The 22,147-nt window shown below is 42.1% G+C and overlaps 2 protein-coding genes across 2 annotated transcripts; both read left to right on the forward strand.

Moving 5' to 3' along the window:
• The first annotated feature begins 2,616 nt into the window (after window positions 1-2,616).
• On the forward strand, window positions 2,617-6,158 carry LOC125587256. Its single transcript, XM_048757483.1, has 4 exons — window positions 2,617-3,394; window positions 3,872-4,818; window positions 4,864-6,096; window positions 6,138-6,158. The coding sequence occupies exons 1-4, from the start codon at window positions 2,617-2,619 to the stop codon at window positions 6,156-6,158; spliced, it is 2,979 nt and encodes a 992-aa protein (XP_048613440.1).
• A 4,796-nt stretch (window positions 6,159-10,954) lies between these two features.
• Window positions 10,955-13,925, forward strand: LOC106397021 (4-coumarate--CoA ligase 2). The gene is made up of 4 exons (XM_013837557.3): window positions 10,955-11,884; window positions 12,504-12,916; window positions 13,004-13,106; window positions 13,707-13,925. The coding sequence occupies exons 1-4, from the start codon at window positions 11,522-11,524 to the stop codon at window positions 13,893-13,895; spliced, it is 1,068 nt and encodes a 355-aa protein (XP_013693011.3). The 5' UTR covers window positions 10,955-11,521; the 3' UTR covers window positions 13,896-13,925.
• Window positions 13,926-22,147: the final 8,222 nt, after the last annotated feature.

The raw sequence follows: 22,147 nt of genomic DNA on the forward strand, positions 1-22,147 counted from the left end.
CTATCCCACAGGGCCCGAGGAATAGGAAGGCCTGGCCCGAATTAGGAAGAGCGACGGCTCGATCGGTCGGCTCGAGAGTCAGGTCTCTCGGCCTGACTCTTGAGTACTTTTAGTTGATCATCATCGACTGAAGTACGTTCGGCTCAGCGGCTGCTCGGACGCCTACGGGCTTCTCGGCCCAGCAGAGGAGGCCCACCAAGATGGCGTAAATTAGGTCAAGGACGAGGCATCAGGACGTCTATATAAGGAAAAGGAGAGACAACGAGAAAAGGATCTGAAATCACTGACTAACACTTGACGGCTAGATTAGGGTTTTCACCTTTGCTTCATCTCGCCGTTAGTTGTACTTTTCCGGTAGCTTATCGATCCACCGGCTTCCTTTCTGTCGCGCTCTCTTCTTTTCCCTTGTAACCGACTGAACGTTTTCTCTCCGACCATTAATAAGACGTCTTTGTTTAAACCCACATCTTATTTATTACCGTTTCTCGATCAAACAGTTGGCGCCCACCGTGGGGCAACTAGCAAAGTAACGTCGGAACTATGGTCGTTAGCAATGACAGTTCTTCGTCAGGCGAGGAGCGCGAAGCTCTCGAGGTGACACCGGCTCCAGAGGTGACACCTACGCCTACACCAGTAACTCCACTTCCCCATCCTGCATCTATGGAAACTATCCTGGCACGCCTCGCCCTACAAGAAGCGGCGCAGAAGGCGGCAGTTGACCAAATCACGGCGATAGCAAAGATCCTTGCTCCTCTCGCTGCAAACGCCGAAGCTTCAACGGCGCAGTATCGTCGACACCTGTTCGCCACAGAACGAACCACCGACTTGGCACCTACGCGGGATAACGATAACCAAAGCGCCGGTAACGACACCAATGCGCACACCGCAAGCGAACTAGCCGCGTTAAAACAGTCGGTCCTCGATATCAATTCTAAGATCCACCAGGTGACGACGTCCGCGCCCCAAATCGAGCATGTACTCGCGGAATCTCTTCGTACACCCTTCACGCAAAAGGTTACCGGCGTGCGGCTACAGAAGATGGAGAAACTCCGTCTTCCAACCTTCAAAGGTCTCTCCGACCCTTCTACTCACGTCACGTCTTTCAACATAGCGATGCGACGCGCAAACCTGACCGACGAAGACAAAGACGCCGGCTTTTGCCAACTCTTCGTCGAAACCCTAGAAGGCCCGGCCCTTACTTGGTTCACCGGCCTCAGAGAGAACTCTGTCGACTGTTTCCACGACCTCTCAACGGCTTTCCTTAAGAACTATATCATGTTCACCAACCAGGAAGCAACCGTGTCAGATTTGTGGAACCTCACTCACGCCAGCGACCAAAGTCTCCGCGACTTCATGGAGAAATTCAAAGCTATTGTCTCGAAGATCGATATTCCCGACCATATCGCTGTCGAATCTTTGATGAACACCTTGCACGTCGACTCCACATTCCGCCAGGATCTTTACCGATACCCGACCAAATCTGTCTCCGACGCCATCGCTCGCTCGCACAACTTTATCCGCATGGAAGAAGACACCAGAGCAAAGTTCGCAAAAGAAGCAGCAGCGAGACAGCGATCCTCCCGAACAAACGACACCCGCACCGAGCCTCGCCAGCACTCCTCCGGTGGAAATACCACTCAGAAGCGAGGCTACCTTAGCTCGGTCGATGATGAGGAATCTCCAAAATCAGCAGCCATCACGCGAGAGAAAGGCTGGAACCACTGGGATCGAGACTCCGCTCCGAAGCAATCAACCCCAACCGAACCAGCGAGTTCAAACTCCGAGGAGCCGAAAAAATGGTGCCTCTACCACAAAAGGGATTCCCATGACACGAAGGAATGCAAGGTCCTCATCGGGCAGTTTTTCGACGGGATCACTAATGGGACAATCCAAATGCCCACTTCTCCTACGACACCGAAAAACACTAAAAGCTGGAGTAAGAAAAGGAGAAGAAGGCACAAAAGTCTCAAAAGAACACGGCCCCGAGCGAGGAAAGAGCAAGCCCTGAGCGCACTCCCATCAACAACGTCGGCCCCGCCAACGATTCATCAGAAGACGAACACCCGCGTCGCCGGCGATGAGTGGAAGTCATACTCTCTCGCCCTTGCGACTCCTCTGATGACGACGTCCCGACAGTGCAACCAGATCTGCGCGATAAATTGGACAGCAAGGATAAGCAGTCTCTCGCTCCCTCGAAAGCAGATAAAGACCTACGCATTCTATTGAAGCGAAAAAACGCCGCGAACGAAAACACAGGAACAACCGACCTCCGTGCGACCATCTCAAAATGCAACGCTCGGAGAGTCGGTCAAACTGGTGACCTTCGTGACCAGCTCAATTCGAAGGCCGACGACCTGCGAATCCAACTCAACCGTTCGAAAGGATCCGATCTGCGACGACGCCTTGAGTCAAAAAAGAAACAGCCCGCAGAAATTCCTACATTCGAGAACACAACCGACGATTTGAGGAAGCAACTCGAATCAATGCGAGCTACCCGAGCCCCGCACATCAGTGTCATAATGGGCGGATCACCACCTTGCGGTGACTCGGTTCGAGCCGTCAAAGATTACAAACGTCAAGCAACCACCTCTCAGAAGTGGCCTTCTCCAGTCGAAAATGATCATCATCTCAGTCGATCTCATCTTTCGCGACACACTCGACAAAATGGGAGTTGATTTAAAAGATATGAAGCCTTCCTCTCGCACGCTCACCGGCTTCAACGGAGCCTCGGAGAAAATGATCGGGACAATTCGCCTTCCAGTTTACGCAGGTGGTATAACCCGCACCGTCAAGTTCTCCGTCATCCGCGCCAAAGCACCCTATAATGCCATACTCGGAACACCATGGCTGCATTCCATGAAAGCCGTCCCTTCGACTTATCATCAATGCATCAAGTTTCCCGGAAAAGATGGCAAAACTCAGACGATTCGAGGCGATCAACAAGCCGCAAGAGAACTATTGATCGCAACTGTAAAGATGCAGCAGCAAGCTTCCCTTGTCAACTCCGTCAGTAAACCACTCAACAAGATATACCCTCAGAAGGAGGAAGTTCGCGAAGTCGCAATTGATGAATCCGACCCGACGAAAATCATCCGAGTTGGCGTCTACCTGTCCGACGACGTATGTTTAAAGATCATCTCTTTCATCAAAGACAACGCCTCGACGTTCGCCTGGAAGACTTCCGACATGAAGGGGATCGACCCCGCAGTTACCTCTCATGAACTGCACGTCGATCCGACGTTCAAACCCATCCGACAGAAGCGACGAAAACTCGGTCCAGAACGATCTAAAGCCGTAAACGAAGAAGTCGACAGGCTCCTCGAGGCGGGTTTCATAACCGAAGTCCGATACCCCGAATGGTTGGCTAACCCGGTTGTCGTCAAAAAGAAAAACGGCAAATGGCGCATATGCGTCGACTTCACGGACCTCAACAAGGCGTGCCCAAAGGACAGTTACCCACTCCCTCATATCGATCGTCTCGTCGAATCAACTGCTGGTAACGAACTCCTAACCTTCATGGACGCTTTCTCGGGATACAACCAGATCTTGATGCATCCCGACGATCGCGAGAAGACGGCATTCATCACCGACAGAGGGACCTACTGCTACAAGGTGATGCCCTTCGGGCTAAAGAATGCCGGCGCGACTTATCAGCGACTCGTCAACCGAATGTTCGCCGATCAGCTAGGCAACACCATGGAAGTGTACATCGACGACATGTTAGTCAAATCGCTCAAGGCCGACGATCACCTAAACAACTTACGCGACTGCTTCAAGATCTTGAATGACTACGGGATGAAGCTCAACCCGGCCAAGTGTACCTTCGGTGTCACTTCGGGAGAATTCCTCGGCTACATTGTCACTCAACGAGGAATCGAGGCTAACCCCAAGCAGATCTCGGCGATCCTCGATCTTCCAAGCCCAAAGAACAGCCGCGAAGTACAGCGACTAACCGGACGGATAGCAGCTCTCAACAGGTTCATCTCGCGATCAACCGATAAGTGTCTTCCCTTCTACGAGCTACTAAGGGGCAACAAGAGGTTCGTCTGGGACGAGAAATGCGAAGAGGCGTTCAATCAACTAAAGCACTACCTCACAACCCCCCCAGTACTATCAAAGCCAGAAGCCGGCGACACATTGTCTCTCTACATAGCCGTCACATCCTCCGCTGTCAGCAGCGTGCTCATTCGAGAAGATCGGGGAGAACAGAAACCAATCTTTTACACAAGTAAAAGAATGACCGAGCCGGAGACGAGATACCCAACACTCGAAAAGATGGCCTTAGCTGTCGTCACCTCGGCCAGGAAACTGCGACCCTACTTTCAGTCGCACACGATTGAAGTGCTCTCCAACCAACCACTCCGAACGGTTATGCAGAATACCAACCAGTCAGGACGATTGACTAAATGGGCGATGGAGCTGAGCGAACACGACATCGTGTACAAGAATCGCACAGCAGCAAAGTCACAGGTCCTTGCAGACTTCTTGATCGAGTTAACACCAGAGCTGGAGCAAGACCTCATCCTACCAAGTTTGAACTGGATCCTCCACGTTGACGGTTCATCCACGAGTAAAGGGTCGGGGGCAGGAGTGCAACTGCAATCACCAACAGGAGAACTCATCCGGCAGTCATTCGGTTTTGGTTTTGCGGCGTCAAACAACGAAGCTGAGTACGAGTCCCTCATCGCAGGGCTCCGTCTCGCCAAGGCAGTAAAGGCCAAAAGGATCAGCGCTTACTGCGACTCTCAACTTGTTGTAAGCCAGTACCTCGGCGATTACGACGTCCGCAACGAAAGGATGGACGCCTACCTCAAACTCGTCCAAGACCTCACGCGAGACTTCGAGTTCTTCGAACTCACGAAGGTTCCTCGCGGAGAAAATGTCTGTGCCGACGCCCTCGCTGCTCTAGGAAGCAAGCTACACGATCAAGTCAAGAGGACAATCCCAATCCATAAAATCGAGAAACCGAGCATCGACACGAAGGCGGAACAGACTGCAATCGCAGCAGCGATTAGCGAAGCAATGGACATCGACGAAGCAGAACCTCCTTCGCAGGACGATCAGCCAACAGATTGGCGCAAGGAACTCATCGATTATCTCGCTGAAGGTTTATTGCCCACCGAGAAATGGGACGCGCGGCGACTGAAGCGACGTAGTGCACACTACGTTGTCATGGACGGGGAACTACACCGATGGACCGCGACGAAGGTGCTACTCAAATGTATCTCCGGCGAAGAAACGAGACTAGTCATGGCCGAAACACATGAAGGAGCAGCAGGCAATCACTCGGGCGGACGAGCTCTTGCATTAAAAGTGAAGAATCTGGGATTCTACTGGCCAACCATGAACGCCGACTGCGAGAAATACGTGCGCAAGTGCGACAAATGCCAGCGTCATGCTCCCACCTTACACAGCCCAACGCAGCTCCTTCATACCCTAACTGCTCCATACCCATTCATGCGATGGGGAATGGACATCATCGGTCCAATGCCGGCATCTCGCCAAAAGAAGTTCATCCTGGTCCTCACAGACTACTTCACCAAGTGGGTCGAAGCCGAAGCCTATGCCAACATCACCGACAAGGAGGTGCAAAACTTCGTCTGGAAGAACATAATCTGCCGACACGGGCTCCCATACGAGATCATAACAGACAACGGTTCGCAATTCATCTCGCATCATTTCAAGGGATTCTGCGACAGATGGCGCATTCGACTCAACATGTCGACCCCGAGAAACCCGCAGAGTAACGGCCAAGCTGAGTCGACGAACAAGACCATCATCGACGGTCTGAAGAAACGACTCGACTTAAAGAAGGGTTGCTGGGCGGATGAACTAGATGGTGTCCTGTGGTCCCACAGAACAACTCCTCGCGGAGCGACGAAGGCCACGCCCTTCTCAATGGCCTACGGCGTCGAGGCAATGGCTCCCGCAGAAGTGAATGTGACGAGTTTGCGCCGATCACGAATGCCACAAAACGTCGAACTCAACCGTGACATGCTGCTCGACGCACTCGACGACATCGAGGAAAAGCGCGACCAAGCACTGCTCCGTATCCAAAATTACCAGCATCAAATCGAGAGCTACTACAACCAAAAGGTTAAGTCGCGTCCCCTCGAAATGGGCAATCTTGTTTTAAGAAAGGTCTTCGAAAATACTAAGGAGTGGAAAGCCGGCAAGCTTGGAGCCAACTGGGAAGGACCATACAAGATAGTCGAAGTCATCAAACCAGGAGTATACCGCCTCGAGACTTCAACAGGCGAAGCAGTACCGAGAGCTTGGAACTCCAAACATCTCCGCCTCTTCCACCCTTAGTCAAAACGAACACTTTACCGAGTAAATGCGCCACTAAGCCACTTTTACTCGGTCTCCTAAAAAAAAAAAAAAAAAAAAAAAAAAAAGGGGAAAGAACGACCAACGGTCACATTCTCTCGCTAAAAAAAAAACCGAGTAAATGCGCCTCAAAAGCCACTTTTACTCGCAATCTAAGAACTACGAATGGCTTGATTCCCACAAAGGGATACGTAGGCAGCCCAAAAGAAAAAGGGGCCAGCCGAAAAAAAAAAAAAATACAAACCCCCTCCCCGAGGAATCGACCTCCGAAGCAGACGATCACTTAAGCGGTGCCGACGCGAGCACGTCCCGGCTTCTCGAACAAGCGTATCGGTACTCGCGTCCCACGATGGATATGTCCTGATCAGACACGTATTCACGGGAATCGACCGTGTTGCGATTTAAACCAACATGACCGAGAAAATGACTCTAACTCACCCTGTAATTTACTAAAGTAAAGTTTGGCCCACCGAACGTTTGAAAATTACGCTAGGGTCGATTTGGAACCGTCAACGTCGAGGACTTATAACTAAACTCAAACGACGAACGATCGCGAGTCAAAGAATTCGACACATAACGAGCTTAACAATACAACGATTCGATATCTCGATTATAATTAAACTCAAATGACGAACGATCGCGAGTCAAAGAAATCGACCGAGACAACGTCATAACGAGCTCAACACTACAACGATTCGATATCTCGAATAATGTTTATACTAAACAAACAGTCACTTCAAATCTTGATAAATCATGCATTTGATAGACAAGTACAATAAAAGACAAACAGATAATACGATTCGAAGAGTTGTAACAGAGGAACAACAAAGTAGAAGCCTCGAAAGGCAAAAGTCTAAAAGGCAACAACATAAGTCCTCCGAGACTCAAAAGAAAACAACAAACAAGGAAAACTAAGCTTCCCGATCACTCTCGCGATCATTAAGGGCGGAAAGCTCCGAAGCCCTGACGCTCGATTCGCGGGCAATCGGAGAGACTTGCACCGCAGCATCCTCCGACACCTCGCCAGTGTTTTCCTCGCCATCCCGACGAGACTCTTCTAGAGGCGGCGAATCGCGACCCTCGACTGAAGTGTCCGAAAGCACGAGGACAGGAACGTTATTTCCATCGACTCGGGCTCCTCGACCAGGCACCCCTTCCTCAAGAACAGTCAAAGGGTTTTCGATAGGAAGCGTCGGTTCCTCGCGCCTTTCTCCGACCGGACGAGTACACGAGACATGCAGATTCGCCGCGGTCTCCGGGTCAATTAAGCCAGCGTTGGAACCATACGGATCGAGACCCGCCAAAATCCGAGCATCCACAAACTGAGACTCCAACACGAGAGGAGAGAGTCTAAAATTGCTTTCAGGGATCTCGCCAACCTTCAGCTGCTCAGCCTCTTGTTCGTACTTCCTCTCGTACTCGACGAACATATCAATAGAGGCTTGCGGTATGTCGTTCCCGGCTCCTTTCAAGGCCTCGAGGCACTTCCTAGTCCCAAAGGCTTGGCTGTAAAGTAACCGAGCCTCGTCGTAAGGACCCCGACGCTCCTCTCGAGAACGAATCCTGGCGAAGCAACGACTAGCCTTGGCGGTCATTTCCGCCTCAACTCTCCCCCTTTCTCTCGTCACCTCCAAGATTCTGGAGTCTCTCAGACGTTTCATCTCTCGCTCGTGCGTGGCAGCGAACGAAGCCCTCTCGCTCTCGAGGTCAGCATTCTTCTGTTCAAGCTCGCGGATGGTTCTTCGAGACGACTCCAGCGCGGCTTTAAACTCATCGCGTCGAGCAACGGTGCGGGCCATCACCCCGTCGAGCTTCTGCAGATTGGCCCTTGACTCGTTCAGTTGACGAGCAGAAACCTCTTCCTTCTCAGCAAACTCTTTCTTGGCCAGCTCGAGCTCCTCTAAGGCTCCTTTAAGGGCCGTGTCGTATTTATCAATCACGACATTCATCGTGCTATCACCCTGAACATGCGACACAATGGAAATCGTGAGAGGTTAGGAGTCAAGGAATTTTTAAAAAAAAGAGGACCAAGCCGTTTACCAGCAGTTTGACCCTTGCAGCTTCTTCGTATTCACCCCCGAAGATAAGGTCCTTTATAGCAGGAAGAGGTTTCGCCCTCCCTCTTAGTTGACAGAGAAACTCCCCACATTTCTCTGGAACGTACACTAAGGGAGCCGGTCCCTCATAGTAGAAGTCGACCTTATCGTGAAAGCTGAATCCGGGAGCCCTCCTTAGGATAGTGGTGCCACGGGAAGAAGTACCTGTCTGGACGGCCCCTCCTCCGACGGGAACTGGAGTTCTCTCGCGAGGAAACGTCAGAACAGGAGACCGCCTCTCATCATTGTCTTCGTCATTTCCCCTCCTTATCAGGAGTGGCGACCCTTCGCTATCTTCCTCGGAATCACCCGAGCAGGCGGCATTAAGAGAAGTCTCGCGTTCCCCTCCTTCACTTACTCCCTCCTCGTCATTCCGTCCCTCCGAGGCTTCAGCCTCAGAACCCCCCTCTTCGGGCTGAATTTCTTCTCCTCGAGCATCCTCTTCCTCTTGCTCGATCTGCTCGTCAGCATCTTCCAACTGCTCGCCGGCGGACTTCTTCTTTGTCCTTTTCTTCTTGCTCTTCTTCCGGGGCTCACTGGAAGGAGGGACATCACTCGTCTCCTCAGTACTCCTCCCGGCTCCCGAACCATCGCCTCTTTTTCTTTTCTTGCCCTTCCCCGCACTTCTGGCATCGGAAGGGAAAACCTCGTCAGAACGAGGAACCGCCGTTGAGGGTCCTTCCCCGCTAGTCAGCCCCAGCTGGGCCGCTATTATTGCGCTCAAATCAGGAAGAGTACCCATCTTCTTCGCCTCGGTAATTTGTTTTTGGATGTCTCTCGGGAAGATGTCCAGTCGCTTAGCGCGAATGGGAAGAACGGTCGGAAGGTCGGATCTCCACTCTCCTGAAAACATAAGGCAGAAGGGTCAGGACGCGACAGATAAAACTTGCGACTAAAAGAGCACAGTCTAGAGGTGCGAGAGAACGTACTTCGACCGATTCGATCTTTAAGCTCACGGATCTTTTCGACGGAGATCTCGGACCAACGATAGATTCGAAGCAGAGCGACGGCGCGAACACTCCTCAAGAAATCTTCGGGATAAACTGGGGAGGTAGGATGGCCAACTGCATACAAAGCAAAAAAAAAAGGTTCGCGACAGAATATTCTACCGCAAGAACGGTTCCAAAGAACTCGGTAATCATCTTGGGAGGCTCCTCGAAGGCCAAGCTGTCGGACTTAAGGAAGAAGTAGGAGCGCTACCAGTTCTGCGTCTTATTCGGATGACCGACACACACATTGCAGTTCGGTCGCATCTTCACCGAGTAAGTGCCATCTTTCATGTCGGTTATCGAGGTCATCTCCTCGAACGACCTAACGCTCATCGGCATGTCGATCTGCTCCGCCAAAACCGACAAAGTGACCGCTAGACGCAGCGAGCCATTCAGCAGCTGACTGATCGCGAGATCTCGACGTCTGGCGTATGCTGTGATCAGTCGCGGGATGGGGAACCAGCAACGAGTGTCTTCCTGAAAATAGGATTCGTACACCGTTTGGTACCCCGTCGGAGGAGACCAGGGTCTCTGCGCTTCCGTAGGCACAAGGAAGGTCACGCCTACGGCACCCGCAGCCCGAAGAACCCTCTTCACGCTTCCAAGAGTCGACTTCGTCTTCTCTACGCCTTCCCAGTCCTGACCGGCCAAGAAGGCAGGACGCAATAAATCGGGATGGAGTTGAGGAAGCCCTTCGAAAATCCCGTCGGGGTAAAAGGTGGTCGGGAAGAACTCGGCCTCAGAATCATCGTCCTCCGAGAGACCAACCTCCGCAGATCGAGCTCTCAGGGTGATCGAGTCAACAGGCATCGCCCCGCTCTGCCCGTCCCTCGAACATTCCATTGCATCCCTCGCAACGACGTTCTGACATCTTTCTCTCACGAGTCTCGCAGCATCCGCAACCAGAAGTCGATGAGAGCGAGATAGATTCGCCGTGTCCATCATCGCCGCGCGATGAATCGCCTCCGGATCTCCGACACGACCCCCGTCGGGATTCCTTGTCGGATTCGACGTCGCTGCGACTGCCTTTCACTTCTGTTGCTTCGATAGCCTCTGACCCGACGACATCGCAGAACGGAACGGTGAAGAATGTTTCGAATGAATCTAACAACGCTTAGAGAGATAAAGGAAAGAGAGAGAAAGTACCTTTGATCGCGGAGATAAACTTGAAGAAATGAAAAGGGATCTGCGTATTTATAAGGAAAAGAGAGGGGGGGGGAACTCGAGGCGCCATCATTAGGTCTATTCGGGCCCAAACTGGCCTCGAAATTCGCCCTAACAACCCAGCGGACCCTCGCGACGTTTCGACTTCTCGTTTCATTTAAAAGAGAAAAAAGGGGGGGGAATTCGAGGTGTCGTCATTAAGCATAAACGGGCCTAAATGGGCCTTGAAACTCTCCCAAATGTCCAGCGAACCTTCGCGACGAACCCTTCCTGCGACACGACGGCCAAAAGAAGAGATAAAAGCCTCTACTGCTCGCTTTCGAGAGAACAACGCTGTGCGACTCATCGACCAACCGTTCTAACCTTCCGACAGGCCTCCTATTCCCTCAAACCTCCAAACCTTAGAATCCATCACGAGCTGGAAAGCACTCCGCTCACTAATGGACTAGGGGGGGACTTACTGTAGAGGATGGATTTGACCATCCCACAAGGCCCGAGGAATAGGAAGGCCTGGCCCGAATTAGGAAAAGCGACGGCTCGATCGGTCGGCTCGAGAGTCAGGTCTCTCGGCTTGACTTTTGAGTACTTTTAGTTGATCATCATCGACTGAAGTACGTTCGGCTCAGCGGCTGCTCGGACGCCTACGGGCTTCTCGGCCCAGCAGAGGAGGCCCACCAAGATGGCGTAAATTAGGTCAAGGACGAGGCATCAGGACGTCTATATAAGGGAAAGGAGAGACAACGAGAAAAGGATCTGAAATCACTGACTAACACTTGGCGGTTAGATTAGGGTTTTCACCTTTGCTTTATCTCGCCGTTAGTTGTACTTTTCCGGTAGCTTATCGAGCCACCGGCTTCCTTTCTGTCGCGCTCTCTTCTTTTCCCTTGTAACCGACTGAACGTTTTCTCTCCGACCATTAATAAGACGTCTTTGTTTAAACCCATGTCTTTATTTATTACCGTTTCTCGATCAAACAACTTCAATAGAGAGGACGTGATACTCTGTGTCTTGCCCAAGTTCCACATCTACGCCCTAAACTCCATTATGCTATGTAGTCTCAGAGTCGGTGCCACTATTTTGATCATGCCCAAATTCGAGATCACTCTCTTGCTAGAGCAGATCCAGAGGTGTAAAGTTACAGTGGCTATGGTCGTGCCACCGATCGTTTTGGCCATGGTGAAGTCTTCGGAGACGGAGAAGTATGATCTGACCTCGGTGAGGATGATTAAGTCAGGTGCGGCTCCTCTTGGTAAGGAGCTTGAAGATACCATTAGTGCTAAGTTTCCTAACGCAAGGCTTGGTCAGGTTTGTTCCATTCTTTTTGCATTGCATGTTTAAAAAAATTCTTGTTATATGATTACTTAGCTTTACTGGTATGTCTTACCATGATTGATAATATGTCTGGTTCGTACTGGTTATCACATGTAGCTATGTAGAAGCAACCACGTGATTCTAAATATGTCGGCCCTTATGATGAGGTTGCGTGTGGTATTTGGACCCTTTTAATTCAATAATTACGATATCAAATTTTACATTTGGACCATCTGAAACTTTTTTAAATACTAGTTTTAATCGTAGGATACTCTTTCCCTGGCAACACTATTTTTGTCTTTTATTGGATTTGGCCATCTGAATTTTTTTTAAAATACTAGTTTTAATCATAGGATTCCCTATCAACACTTTTTTTATTTTTTTATTGGATTCGTTTTTATGACCTTTCGCTCCTTTCCCCCTTTTTCTAATTCATAAATTTTTCTAAGTTTTTTAAACACTTTTTTGTTGTTGGCGCGTGGTTTTAGAAAATTTAGAAAGTAAAATCTTAACTTCTAAGTCTAAATATTAAATACACCTCCTTAAAGAATCAGCATTAGTGGAATAATTTAGCGGATAAAGTCGATATAATTCGCATGATGGTTACGCGCAGGGCTATGGAATGACGGAGGCAGGTCCGGTGCTAGCAATGTCACTAGGGTTCGCGAAAGAGCCGTTTCCGGTGAAATCAGGAGCATGCGGTACAGTCGTCAGAAACGCCGAGTTGAAGATCGCTGATCCAGACACTGGAAGTTCCCTTCCTAGGAACAGTCCCGGAGAGATATGCATCCGCGGCCACCAAATCATGAAAGGCTACCTCAATGACCCGGTGGCCACAGCAGCAACGATAGACAAAGAAGGTTGGCTTCACACCGGAGACATTGGATTTGTCGACGATGACGACGAGCTTTTCATTGTCGATCGCTTGAAAGAGCTTATCAAGTACAAGGGATTCCAGGTGGCTCCGGCGGAGCTCGAGTCTCTCCTCATCTCTCACTCGGACATCAATGATGTTGCAGTGGTCGCGTATGTCGATTTTGAGTATAGTCTTTTACGTTATGATTATGTTTTTTCTACTTTGCTCAGTTTTTGAAAGTGTCATTGGATATGCAGCATGAAAGAAGACGATGCTGGTGAGGTTCCTGTTGCTTTTGTGGTGAGATCCAAAGAGTCAAATTTATCAGAAGATGAAATTAAGCAATTTGTGTCAAAACAGGTAATAATTAGAGAAAAAGACAAAAATAGCACTAAATCAAGTTTATGTTCCCAAACTAGCACTCAAGGTCAAAAGTCACAAAAATAGTACTTAATGTTTTATCAAAAGTCACAAAATTAAGGTTTAGAGTTAAAGGGTGGGGTTTAGGATTTTGGGTTTAGGGTTTAGAGTTTAGAGTTTAGAGTTTAGAGTTTAGGGTTTAAGGTTTAGATTTTAGGGTTTAGGGTTTAGGGTTTAGTGTTTAGGGTTTAGAGTTTAGGGTTTAGGGTTTAGAGTTTAGGGTTTAGGGTTTATGGTTTAGTGTTTAGGGTTTAGAGTTTAGGGTTTAGGGTTTAGAGTTTAGGGTTTATGGTTTAGAGTTGAGAAATGAGGTTTTTAGGATAAGATTTCAAATTTTGAAAAATAAAAAAATTAAAATTTTCAAAAGATAAACTTAGAAATGTGCTATTTTGGTCATTTTAGTTTTTGAGTGCTATTTTTGTGATATAAACTTAGAAATGTGCTATTTTGGAGATTTGCCCCAATAATTATTTGGTTATGTGAAGATAAATCCAGTTTTGATGATTTAGGATCCCAACGTTAATTGTGTGTGTAATGCAGGTTGTGTTTTACAAGAGAATCAACAAAGTTTTCTTCACTGACTCCGTTCCTAAAGCTCCATCAGGGAAGATATTGGGGGTAATTGGTAGTTGCTGTAGGTGCTGTCCACGGTCCTATTTATTTCTACAGCACCAAATTCAGAGCAATCAAGCTTTAAATTTTTTTTTGAAACCACAGCTATTGAAATAACCTACAGCTGTACAAGTGTTTTGCAGAGCCAAATATCCAAAGCAATTTTTTAGTGCTTTCCATAAAATTTTACGGCACTAAAATCTAAAACCATAGTAAAAAGTCTACATATTTTTTTCTACAGCAAAATTTTTAAAACTACAGCCATTATCAATCGGATCCATTAAGAAAAGATCTAAGAGCAAGACTAGCTTAATGGATTGACGGAAAGTGCTAACTGATCCAAAATATATATATATATATATATATATATATATATATATATGCATTTATATTATTTAAACTGAAATACTTTTTTAGTAGTGTTTTGAAACATGAATATTAGTATAAATGAGAATTGTTTGAAAATATGTATAACAATATAAAAAGAATTATAGTGTCATTTTAGTAATTTATATATCTAATCTATTAAAACATGAGTACAAATAAGAAATCACCCTTAGACTTACAATTTATTTACAATCTTATGCAACTAAAGTAATTAAAAAAATCACCATTAATATTCTTTTCTTTTCGTGCATATTAATGCATTTTCTTAAATAGATAATTACCTAAAAACACGACAACAACAATAATTTAAGAAAATCATGGCAAGTATATAGTTTAAAAAAAAATTATATTCTAAGTGATAATGTCCCAACTTACTGCAAACTAATATAAGTTTAACTTGCATTAACATAAATAAATAGCTTGAAGATTATGCCATAGCCCATAGGATCCATTTATATGTTCTAATTGTACTTTTATAGAGGTGTAATTCATTATAAATTTTACTTCTATTAAAAAGACTAAATAAACTATACAAATTAAAGCAAATTTTAACATAACAATAAAATCATATTAGAACACAAAAATCGTATAGAATATTACCTATTAACTACAAATCTCAAACAATTAGTGGCTAAAAACCAGTGATTTTCTCTTAATCAGGGTCGAAAACACTTCCAATAATCTAGCTAACTAATAAATTCTTTTCTATAAATGAAATCATCTTCCATTAATTTATGAGATTAAATTATTTCCTTATTGATTGACATCCTTGATATTTCTATATAACTGGAATATAATATATATCTTCTCTATCCAAAATACATGACAATAAATCTATATGAAATATTTTCTTTGAATTTAATAATCGTGATCTGCCTTGCAAAGGTTGTTATATGGCTTCTCTATTCCCAAAATGTGATCATAAATCTATAGAAAGTATACTTTTTGAATTCATTACATGTGATCTGCCTTACAAAATTAGTTTAAATAATTACTATACCCTAAGGTTTCATATAACGTACATATATAGGAACCTTTTTTTTTTCCTTCCGATTTTTATTAAAAGCCCAAGGCCCAAAAGGACAAAGCCCATACAAAAAAAAAACCAAACACAAGGTCCAAACCAAAACCAAAAAAAGGATCCACCAAAGCAACCAGCCCAACAAGGGCAACCGAAAAGATAAGACACTCGACAACAACACGCGTCCAAAGATTAGCGGGAGAGTAACACGTGTTAATATCTCAACCTAAGGAGACCACGTGTCGCGAAAGCTTCCACCTCATCACCACTTTCGAGAAACAACACCGGATAACTGAACCGACGGTTTACCGGAATCCGCTGTATCACACCGGAATGACACCAGAACCTCGAACCTCCACCGTTTTCATCGAGTTAGAAGACCACCGGACTCTACCGGGAAACTTGACCCCTACCACCGAAGAACACCTCCAACGACTGTATCGGAGGTTTTGGGGATTCAGACAGCTGCAACGCACACGCCGGAGCTTCGGAGAGCGTGAATCGATTTAAATAGAGAGCTCATCCAAACGATTTCATTAACCATCCCCATAATCTTTGCTTCCTACCAACAAACTCCAATTGTGATTAATCATACGAACGGGCTCCAACTAACAGCCCCACGAGAAGATCAATCGACGGTTGAAACAGAACACAACCGGCGCTGATCAGGTCCGGGAGAACTCGGTAGAGAGCCAGCGACACCGCCAAGGCTACACCACCATATACCACCGCTGGATAGTTTCACCAAAGAGAGTGCGAAACCACCAGAGTCTAAGCCGGCTACACAGCGTCAGAGAGACAGCCGTATACCAGAGTCGATATTCGTTAACCGGAAAGGTAAGACAAAGACGAAACCACCGCGACTCTCTGTCTCTCAAAGGGTCTAGAGAGATAAGAGAGAGTCTACCATACATATATAGGAACCTAAGCATTGGTAAATGAAAATAAAAACAACCCAATTTTTTATATAATTTAGTAAATAAAATATAAACTAGCCTATTAATATATCATTAGTAAAATATTAATATATAAATAAAACTCCAATTATTTTACCATTTAGGGATTTGCTTATATGATTCAATGTAGGTGATTCAATTGACAGTTAAAAATACAAAATACAATGAGTCAATGTAGAAAAAAAATCTTTGTGAACAATCATAATAATATAGAAATATATATTAAAATATTTTAAATATATATTATGCCATTTAGCAACAACAAAAAATATATATAATAAAGTGGAAACAAATACATGCGCGGTTGCGCAGGTCAAATCTCTAGTATATTATTAAAATTAAAATACCTTTTGATACTATTTGGAAACATGGATATCAGTATAAATGAGAATTGTTTGGAAACATAGATAGCAGATTAACAGTATAAAAAAGAAGTATAATGTTTTTTTTAGTAATTTCATTAATATAATTACATTAATTGTCTTTCCATATTTCACTTAGTTTAACAATTTCATTAATTATATTATCTTAACAATACATCACATCATTAATTATATTATCACAATAATAATAGTTGAGATTGTTATTTATTAGTTAATGAACATTAACTTTGTGCCAATTATAAAATCAAAAATGTAAAATAAATGACTTTTGCATATGATAAAACGTTCGGTTTAGTTTGTTTTACTAAAACTTTTTTATTTATTTTAATTTCAAAAGGTGAAAATTAAGTAGCCCAAAACATAATTCAAAGACATTTTTGTGAATAAAATAATGACTTAAATCAAAATAATAAAAATGTATTACATTTACTGTCACTTAATTTTTTACTCCATATAATTATTTTACTAAAGAAAAACTCTTTTTATTTCACTTAATTTACCCGCACGCATAGAAAGATTCCTTTTTATTAGTTAATAAATTCAGTTGCATAAGGATTGTCTATCCATTTATGTACGAATTATTCTTTTCGGGTATCGTTGTTTTTTTTGTTTTGAAATCATATCATGCTTGACTATTATAAATTTATGTGTGGGTTTTGAGTTGGATTATTCTGGGTCTGGATGATTTTGGTTCTGATGTATAGGAACCTAAAACTATCTAAATAACAAATGTATTTGAAACGGGTTCAGATATTTGTATCAAAAATAACCATATTACGGTCCAGGTTTTTTAAATACAATTAATTGTATTGCTACCCATCTAAAATATATAACACTATTTATGGAAAACAAATATCAATGTATAAAAATGTAAGAGCAAATATGTGTGTGGGTGCGCAGATCAATCTCTAGTCTATATTATTAAAACTGAAGTACATTTTGGTATTGTTTGGAAACATGGATAACAATATAAATGAGAATTGTTCGGAAACATGGATAGCAGAATAAATAAGATTTGTTTGGAAACATGGATAGCAATATAAAAAGGAGTATAATGTCATTTTACTGATTTCATTAATATAATGACATTAATTGTATTTCCATATTTCACTTACTTTACCAATTTCATTAATTATATTACCTTAACAATACATCAGATCATTAATTATATTACCATAATAATAATACTGCAGATTATTATTTAGTAGTTAATCAACATTAAATTTGTGCCAATTATAAAATCAAAAATGTAAAATAACTGGGTTTTATATGGTTAAACATTCGTTTTAGTTTGTTTAACTAAAACTTTTATTTTTATTTTAGTTTCAATATGTGAAAAATTACGTAGCCAAAAACATAATTCATAAAAATGTTTTGTGAATAAAATAATAACTTAAATCAAAATAATAAAAATGTATTACATTTATTGTCACTTAATTCTTTACTCCATATAATTATTTTACTAAATAAAAAAAAACTCTTTTTATTTCACTTAATTTTGCCAAACACATAGAAATAGTCCTTTAATTAGTTTATAAAAGAAGTTAGACATGAACATTGGCTATCCATTTAGATACATATTGTTCTTTTCAGTATCGTTTTTCTTTTGAAATTAGGCCCCGACTGAATATTATAAATTTATGTGTGGGATTTTGAGTTGAGTCCTTCTAGGTCTGGATAAGTTTTATGATGTATATGTACATATAAATATCTAAGTAACAAATGTATTTGAAAAAGGTTCGGATATTTGTACCGAAAATAACCATATTACCCGATTTGTTCCAAGTATTTTGAATACAATTAGTTATATTACGACTCATCTAAAATATATAACACTAATTATGAAAAATAAATATCAATGTATAAAAATGTAAGAACAAATACCTGTGCAAGTGCGCGTGTCAATCTCTAGTGTAATGCTATAATGAAAAGTTCGTTGATAAAGGAAGGAAAGAAACTAAGAGGACAATATCCCCTTATTATTAAAAGAGAAATTTTTTTAAAAAATAACCTTGATTTTATGTATTATTAACAAGTTTGCTATTATGATTATGTGTCAATACCACAAGTCTTCTCACACCACATTTTAAACAACCTTTTATTTACTAGAAAAATTACAACATATGCCATCAACCTTATATCATTTATCAAAATATATTAGTTTAAATTTATTTCCATATCAGATTCTTAATTGGTAATACATATAGAAACCAACTAATATATCGTGTATGAAATTTCTCATTCTTTAAATGTCAATCACATACATTGTCATGTGTGTAAGTTTTGTATGTAAAATACAATAATTTTGTATGTACGAAGTTACACAAATTATATAAGTTTAATTTTTTTTTTGCATTTTACTTACAGTTTTTCTATAAAAAGTTTTTGTATATATATCTCATCCCGAGCATGGTTCGGATCATTACCTAGTTTGCTCTATTTTCCTTGTATGTTATGATGAATAAATGATCGTTGTACATTTGATTAAAGTAGTTTTTTTCTTTTCGTAAAATTGGTGGAAAAATGTTGCATTCAGATAGTGTGATATGAATATATAGTAGCAACATCTGCCAAGAAAAGAAGAGACAAATAGCTTTCACCAAAAGAGAATCACATATTAAACTATTGAAAAAGGAAAAGACCCCAGGTTTCAATTTGTAGATAGATTTACTAGAAGTTGGAATAATTTTGCATAGAACAGAAAGGATAGAAACTACTACTGATCATGAGATTTTATATAGCTAAAAAATGTTGAATAAAGAATTGCACAAAATAAGTCAAGGTAAAATTTATAGATCACTAGATTTAACTTGTGAATTTCTTACAAAACATTCACTTCAATCCTCAAATTTTTAATTATTAATTTGGGGGTATTCCCAGCCTGTGAATCCGGTTTTATATTGAAAAGGCTTACACAAAAGAAAATATAGCCCACAGATGAATCTTTTTTCCGGATATTCAAATGGACCTTAAACAACTAGTTCATATCTGCGTAGCCAAATTTTAAATAGTTAATATACATAATATTATGGGCTCTAAATTGCAACGAGACAGATTTATTCAAGATTTACCTTATGGTCCTATAAATTTCCCGATTAGCCGGGTTAATTGGGCGTTGATGAACTTTAAAGTTGAATTATTTTCTTTTGCTAAAAGTCAGTTTGAAAAAAGAAAAGGGTATAGACAACTGAAACTTGAATTACTGGTTTGGTTTATTTAGTTAGTTATGCAGCTCATGTTGCACGTTTTGAATACATAAATAAATACATGATGAACTCTCTATTGATCCATAACACACACAATACACTAATACTTTATGAGATTTATAAGAAAAACTTTTTTTTATTGTTGTAGAAACTTCTCAAAACTAAAGTTCAATGTTTTTCTTAGATCTCTTATGGAACAACTCTTCATGGGACTTCTATTTATATATATGAAAAGCAATTCTTTTGAACATGTGGAATATGGTAACACAAATCTAATCTAAATAGAAAACTCCATTTTCCTTTTCTAGATTTACTTATTGTGTTTATCTCTTAACATATTACACTTATTAATATGTAAAATTTTCGCAAGCTTAGAATTATCCAACAAGGAGATCTCGCCTGATGAAGCATTGGTGATTCCTTACTCCTCCGGGACCACTAGACATCTAAAGGGAGTGATGGTAACTCATAAAGAATTAGTTACAAGCATTGCTCAGAAAGTCGACGGAGAAAACCCTAATATATATGTAATTCACCGGAGATGACGTCATCTTCTGTTTTCTCCCAATGTTTCACACTTACGCGTTCAACTCGTTGGTACTCTCGGCGATGAGGACTGGTGCGGCGATCTTGATCATGCCGAGATTCGAGTTGAAACTGGTTATGGAGCTGATTGGGAAGTACAAAGTCACGGTGGTTCCGGTGGCTCATCTGGTAGTTTTTGTTAGAAATATTTTCATTAGGAAGAAAATGTTTCTAAACCATTATGTGGTCTTTTGGTAAACTTAATACTATTGTGATTGTTAAATCCTAAAGACAATTGGTAACCAATAAAATGGTGCTTAAAGGAGTTTAGTTTCTAATGATGATGATTAACTAATGGACAAGTGATTGATTCTAGAAGGTTTCTCATTTGATGACTCATGAAACATGTGTCATTGTAGGAAAGAATTTGAAGTAAGTTCAATGCATCAAAGGAGAACAAGTTCATTGTATGTATAAATGATTCTAGAAGTATAAACACTTGTCATTACTCAACCTTGATGGAAGGTTGAGATTAAAGTAGAAACTTGCCAAGAAAGTCATCAAGACTTGGTGAGAAAGTTTTTGGTCCCTCTCCCTACCTATAAATAGTGGCCTTTGGACCATCACAAAGACACATCAAGAAAATCCCACAACACATAAAGAAGGTTTTAGGCAAGGGGAGAGAAACCATAAAATGCTAGTGAGAGAAACCAAAAAGTTCTTGTGAAAATCAAGAAGTCATCTTCCATATCAAAACCGTTCAAGAAGATTTCCGCAACTATGAATGGAGGTATTCCGATAAATCTTTCTTATAGTTCTATTATGTGATTAGTGTAGATGTTAAAGATCTTAGGGTTCATGTAAAATCATGTTTTTACATGTGGTATCAGAGCTAATGGTTATAAACATCTAAACTAATCTGGAAAGTATAATAGATTTATGTTTTAGAGAATAAAAGTAGATCGGTTATTAGGTATTGAAATTTTGATATAAATGAATGTTTAAGTTTGTATGAGTAAAACCGATGAGAGTTTTCGGAAATCTTGAATCATACGTTATATGTATGTATTCTATTTCGATCTCTGAAATGAGAAATAATCGATGCATAAATTTTTCTATACATAAATCGTATGGAAATTAAATTAAGTAATTTATGCATGATTTTTATAAAACAATATTTCATATAAAGAGCAAAATTAGGGTTAAAGATAACACCACAGTGACTTTACTCTAAAATGATTTGCGAGATGAAAATTATTGTTTAAATAAGTATTTGATAATTTTGAGTAATAATTAGTTACCCACAGGTAGACTATGTACTCAATATATGATCAAATAACTTATAGAGTTTTTGTATTGTGTAGACTAAATATATCCACAGATAATTTAGTTTGAGTAATTCAATACATCACTCATAAAAGTTTTCGAATTCTATGATTATTAATGAAATATGGTTGTTACCCACAGGAACTCCATGATTTCTTATCATATGTTTTCACTAAATGTATATATATATATGTGTTGATTAATGTTTTGAAGTCTAAATTAAATCTTGTGTATCTCAAAAACTGCAGCTTCTTTTCCTAGTAGTTTGTCATCCATGGTCTCGTCTGTTCCAATTCTTACTGGAACCAACTTCTCAGAATGGAAAGAGAAAGTTGAGTTAACTTTAGGAGTACTAGACTTGGATTTGGCATTACGTGAGGACGAGCCAAATCCACTTACAGAGGAAAGTACCGAAGAAAAGAAAGAATTCTATAAGAATTGGGAAAAAACGAACAGACTGAGCGTTATGTTCTTAAGGATGACAATAGCTAGCAACATCAAATCTTCCCTTCCACCTGCGAATAAAGCGAATGCTTATCTGGCAGCTAGAGAAGAACGGTTTAAG

The sequence above is a fragment of the Brassica napus genome, chromosome C5 (genome assembly GCF_020379485.1).
Source record: "Brassica napus cultivar Da-Ae chromosome C5, Da-Ae, whole genome shotgun sequence".
In the NCBI taxonomy this organism is placed as follows: Eukaryota; Viridiplantae; Streptophyta; class Magnoliopsida; order Brassicales; family Brassicaceae; genus Brassica; species Brassica napus.